A 6,131-nucleotide genomic window follows, 5' to 3' on the forward strand; every position below is an offset into this window, starting at 1 on the left:
AACTTGTCATTGTGCTATTTAGCTAGCGAACAGTAGCTATCTAGCTGACGGTAGCCATCTATCCATCAAATTGGCTAGTGAACGTTAGAATAAGTGTTATAACTTAATAACTGTACATTTAAAAGCTTTAGAACTGTTTCTTTTGCAAGTAAGGTTTGCTAAAGCTGGGGACACTATGCAAAGTAGTATCACTTAAGCTCTAACCACAAGTACCAACACATACAGTGGTTTAGCTAGCTAACAAACCCCATTACGTTGCATCATATTCATCTGATACATTGTCAACTAACAAGCAAGAGGCATCACATTGTGCATTCTACATATGAGTAATAGTTTTTGTTTCATGTATTTAAACTTATCTATTTGTTTATCCATGTCAAAAAAAAGAATGCTCTGTTTCTTTAAACAACAACATCATCAAGTGTACAGCGTCACATTGGATATACAAATGCACCCTTATTGAGATTGTATGCGCTTTTTAAATTGTTTTATTTATCAAGGCAGCAGTAAATATGCATAATTCTTTTACCGGTCTGATTTATCCTACTTCCAGTATTTTTGCTAAGCTAACCACCTGCTAGCTCAAGCTTCATACAGAATACAAGCCTTAATCAACCTTCTGATTTATTCTCACCAATAAAAGGAAATAAATGTTCCCTAAAACTGAAACCTTTCCTTTAACAGACTTTCTGAGACTGAGTGTTTATCATGATGTCTTTCAGGTGCCGTACGTTTCCAACCTCAGCAACAAAGAGTGGAACGGCAACTATGGTCCGCTGCGACCGCACGCCTACATCCCCCCCACGGTGCACACACACACCTTCACACACCTGCAGCACAGCAGCCCCACACACACCTCTGCCGCCCCGCACACACACACCCTGCTGTCCTACCCTCCCAACGCTCACCACCCACACCCCATCCTGCCCTCTCGCCCTCCCCCCCTCCTCCAGCACAGCTACGGTCTCTCCCACCCACAGGGCGGCGCTATAGTGCACCAGGTCACCCTGGGTATCAGCCACCACCCTGGACACCCGGTCCCCCACCCGCACAGGCTCCTCCCCTCCCCCACCATCCACCCGCACCACCAGCCCGGCTACGCCCACCACCACCCCCACCAGTTCAAGCCCCCGTTCCCGCCGCCACACCCGTACATGGCCTCCCCCGCCGCCTACACAGGCTTCCCTCTGAGCCCCACCAAGCTCAGCCACCACCCCCAGTTTTCCTATATCTGAGGAGCAGGGGGGGGCCGCAGCACTACCTTCTGGTGAGGAGGGGCAACGGGAAGTGGAGCGGCGCTGCCACCTGGGCGGGGAGAGCCAGCAGCAGAGCACAACACGGACACCTGTAAGGAGGAGGAGACGAAGGGTGTACAAGAAAAAAAAAAGAAGCAATGCTGAAGATTTTCAGATTTTGCGAGGACGTAGAAATGTAGGATCACGTCAATGATCGTGTTTGATTGTCAGAAGGTGACGGACTTCCTGCGAAATCATGAGACAGTTATTAATCAAAGCTTTATTAGAGAGCATCACAAGAGAGTATGATAAGGAAATTATAATTAAGAACGAGTCTGTTGCACATTACCTCCTGTCGTTCGTTCGTTTAAGAAGTGATCAGAGATCTAATTTTCGGCGGGGGAGGATTTGTTGTTGTTGCTGTCAAGGTACCCCCCCCAGCCCCCTTTATCTTTGTTGCCTTGTAGCGCGTGCTAGCCGCTCAGATCTCTGTGTTAAGCCATCACAGTCTGTATTAACAGGATTGGACGCTCCTGTTATGTTTGGAGGCAGACTTTACTGCTGCCGTCGCCTTGTGCCTTAAGACCCAGAGTCTCTGACGTTACTTCAGGAGCTTTTCAGATTGTACATTTAAAAAAACGGGCTTGCAGCACTTAGCCTTCAGACTCTGAACATGATGGGCTTATTGGATAAATAACGCTTGTGGTTATGTGTTTTTAATACTTTCAGTTTGCTTTCTAACTCAGAGTATGGATTTACTTTAACTAGAGGCTGCACATTTAGGGCTTTGACTGAATGAGCTTTTAATGTACATAAAAGAGTGATTTGATATTTTGATAATCAATTTCTATTCACGATAGTACTTAATTCATAACAGTATTGTCACTGTTTACTGTAACTGCAATACAATCTAGATAGCCTCTGGGTTGCTGTGTTTTTATAATTTAGCATTATTAGTTTTTTGGGAGTGGCATAGACTATGTTTTGACTTTTAAATGCTTCTCAGTGTTTGATAACCTATCTACTTACAGTATCATTGCTGGCCTATTGAGTGTTAGAGGTGTATCGGTAATTGTTTGAAATATTATTATTTTTTGTCCATGTATTGAAGCCTGTTGTCAGTTTTTAATACATTCCTTCAGGGTGGATGCATAGCCTTGATTTGTTGTTGTGTTGTTGTTGATTTCCAGTGTGTAGTATAGCTGTGTCTACCCGTCATATCAGCTGGTATTTTACTCCAATCAGTACCAAAGACTGTTCATTAATCATTTCTATAAAAAGCATGGTCAATACTATTTCTCCTTTCACCTCCAGCGTACTGTTGCAAATTGGAATATATTGTGAGATCTCTATTTAAAAAAAAAAGAATGAGTTTGAGGTTTTTATTTTTCTGAGCTATGTGGGCTAATCGTATTTGGAATGTATAGATAATAAGCTGCTATGTACTGATTATCTGCCACTTCGTAGCTGTGAATTTTGAGGAATAATCTCATTCTAGCCTTTTTTGTATTGTAGTCCTGATTACTAGATACAATAGAAGTGGGTTTTCTCTTATATAGTATATTGAATGCTATTCCTATATGCTAGTGCCTCTGTATATTGGCTTTGTTTTGAAGTGATTGTAAACTGCTGTAATGGAAGTTTTTTCTGTAATATTCTGTTGCTTTTTGGTGTGTGTGTGTTTAGCGTCAGTATTTCAAACGTAGGCTGGGTTCACTGTTGGATTCTGTAACCGGTGTGTCGTTTATGTATTTTATTTTTTGATGATGACATGGCTTTTATTTCCGTTTTATTGGACTGTATTTGCAACTCTTCGTACTGTACAACTAGTGCCTTTCCTTAAACTAGCGACTGACCCGTATCAAAGCAGTCGCACATTTGTAGACTAGTTCCTTCCGAGGGGATCAGCTCCTACTTTCACGTCACAAAACCCCAAAGTTGTTTGTTTGTTGGACTTAAGACGAGGTCTAGAAACAATCCTCTTCTTCTAACAGAATCCTAAGAAAGTACAAGTCAGGGAAATGTTTTATTGCGCTCACCAAGAACAACGTGCAGTACTCAAAGACACAGGGCCTGAATATACACAAATGCAAAGCTTTATTCTCACATAGTGAATGTATTTGTGACACAACTCTGTTTTTGGTTTGCAAATGACGGCTACACAGCGTTTTCACTCGTCTTGTGATTGAGACGTTGATAGTTCTTGTATGCAGCTATTACCATAGGGAGATCATGTGTTCTACGTCTTTCAAAATGCTTTACCCATCAATTATATTCAAAGTTTAGGTCTAAAGTTGTCCCCTCGTGTACAACGGCTGCCACATGACAAAAAGAAAAGCTCAGTGTCTTTTTATAACACACATTAAATCCTTATATTTTGGGATAAATAAAAAAAGTTATATTTCTACAAAAAATGTGGTAGTTATACCAGGAAATGTGCTTAAACGTAAAAAACAGATGTTTCTAATTATTGATGAGAAGCTGAGCACATATTTGTTGTCATTGTGCTTTTCTTTATGTATTGCATTGTAATGGTTATGTTGCTTAAGCAAAGGGTGTGTTTTGTGTGCTCGTCTAATATGCTACTGTGTTGACGATGCTTAGACGAACGTGAGGATGCACTGTTCAGCAGTACGGCCTGGAGTTATCATTAATATGTGTGGCACAGTAATCTGTACTTTAATCTTCTGTTTGTTTTTGTTTTTTTAACCCCGTGGTGTTCAGCCTCGCGTTGATTCTCATATGGCTCCAGTCTTTGTCAGCTCAGCACCTGTGATGAGATGAACTCACCGCCGTAATCCCCCACCACTCTGGGTTGATTGCTTATAATCCCTCCACCATACCGACGGTTACATCATCAGAATAAGCAGGTCATAGATCTAAAGCCAGCAGTCTTAAGTAACACGTTGGGGAGGGGGGAATGTGTTCCTCTCACATGGAATGAAAAAAAGGATCGAGTTAAATTCATACACAATATTTCAGAGTTTAGGACCAGTTTTCACTCAGCTACTTGAGTGGTGCAGCAATGAGTTCTAAAACCCAGAGATGAGTTAGCATTTCATTATTTCCGATTCCCCCGTCTCGAAGTAAACGTTTCTTTTAACGTGTTTTTCATTAGACGCCTGAAATAAGTTCTGTAGTCAACACAGGCTTTAGAGATGCACACGCTTTGTTCTATGACATCAGTAAGGACCCACTCGTGAATGTCCCAAGCTTCTACAACTCTATTAAAAAAAAACAGCTGTTGCTAACCACTAAGTGATTTAAAAAGGCTACTAAGTGTCCTCACACAGAACATAAGTCCCCTTTAGCTTAGTGATGGTTAACTTCCAGGTCCCGTACAAATATACATCATAACTGCATTACTCTATTTTCACATCACAAAATGCTATAGTTGTTTGTTAGTTGGCCTTAGGTAACTTCTGGAAACATATTTACAGAATCCTAAGAAACTCATGGAATGTTTTATGTGCTCACAAAGAATAATGTGCAGTACTTAAAGACACGGGGCCTGAATAAACACAAATGCATGACAAATCCACCACAAACATAGGACTGAACATCTCATCCGGGTTCTGGGCTTAAAAATAAGCCGTGTGAAATTTGACTCCTAAAACATGTTTTAGGTAGATTTTGTACCACGACTATAATTATCGGGTTATTGTATTTAGACACAAATATGTAGACATGATTTGCTAAAATTGAAACTGTTACTGTTCTAAATATGCGTAGATCTTGTGTGGCTTTATGATTTTAATTTTTTTGATTTAATTGTATTCTTTAATGCTACACTAGTTTGACAATGTAGCAACTGCACTGTGCAATATACAAACATATGAGGACTGGGAAAATGATTATTGTTTGGATGTAATAATGTGTGTCTTAGCAGTTTGCGGTCGTTTTTCTCCCCCCCCCCCCCCTCTAGTTCTCAGTGAGTTTCAATGTGACCAAGCCTTATGTACCTTGTCACACAAAGCGGGTTCCTTCTTGGTGACTCTTTATTAGTGAGTGTCAAATTATTAATTGATGGTGTACTATGTCAGGATTCACTTTGAATAAAAAAAGATCTTTTGCTTCAATCGCTGTTTTCTTTATTCTTATCCATGTCGATTACCGGTATTACCGTCAGATTCAAAGTATGTCAGTAATATTGAGACATAATAAATAAGGCTAATATAAACATTGTAGCTTTCCGCCTAAATGAGGCCAGCATTTTAGTTTGTTTTATGTTGATTTTAAGTGTTCCCGATGCCCTGAACTATCAAGTGATAGTTGTGTACAATTCAGTAATACATTACAATTTAGGGGCACATTTAGCCTATGGCTTAGAATGTAAATAATATATCATGTTCTGATTATTTATGGGGGATTATTTAAGCTACAGAAGGGTTCATCGTTGAAGTCTTTGAAGCTATGTCTATAGAAGTGGCTTTGTGAGGTGTTTGGTCCAATTTTGGAACAAAGAAAGCATTTGATAAACTTCATTCCCCAAAGTGTCAATCAAGGTATCAAAGTGTATTTATATAGCCCAATATCAAACATTCTAAATTAGTCTCTGGGAGCTTTACAGTTTATACAGAATATGAATATGACATCCTGTCCTTAGACCCTCACATCGGACAAGGAAAAACTTCCAAAGAAACCCCACAGTTAATGGAGAAAACATTTAAGAAATCTCGGGGAGAGCAACAGAGAACGGACAGACGTGCAAAGGGTGTGATGTAAAAGATAATATATTTATACATAAACATTCCAAATGCTAGAAACATTAATTAATATATAAGATGAAGATGGATCCAGGTCGATGTCAATCTCCCGGGTGCCATCAAAAAAGTAGTGTCAGCATCAGGAAGGACCACAGCAACAGGGAAATCCACGACTCAGGACCACAGGCAC

The 6,131-nt window shown here is 40.3% G+C and overlaps 1 protein-coding gene across 4 annotated transcripts in view; it reads left to right on the forward strand.

Moving 5' to 3' along the window:
• The window catches only part of LOC117561357 (homeodomain-interacting protein kinase 3-like), a 51,082-nt gene extending 45,768 nt beyond the window's left edge, over positions 1-5,314 (forward strand). For all 4 annotated transcript variants that reach the window (XM_034238657.1, XM_034238656.1, XM_034238658.1 and 1 more), the window contains exon 18: positions 723-5,314. In XM_034238657.1, the coding sequence (XP_034094548.1) occupies positions 723-1,235 (513 nt within the window). In that variant the 3' untranslated portion in view covers positions 1,236-5,314. The remainder of the gene's footprint in view (positions 1-722) is intronic.
• Positions 5,315-6,131: the final 817 nt, after the last annotated feature.

The sequence above is a fragment of the Gymnodraco acuticeps genome, unplaced genomic scaffold (genome assembly GCF_902827175.1).
Source record: "Gymnodraco acuticeps unplaced genomic scaffold, fGymAcu1.1, whole genome shotgun sequence".
Classification (NCBI taxonomy): domain Eukaryota; kingdom Metazoa; phylum Chordata; class Actinopteri; order Perciformes; family Bathydraconidae; genus Gymnodraco; species Gymnodraco acuticeps.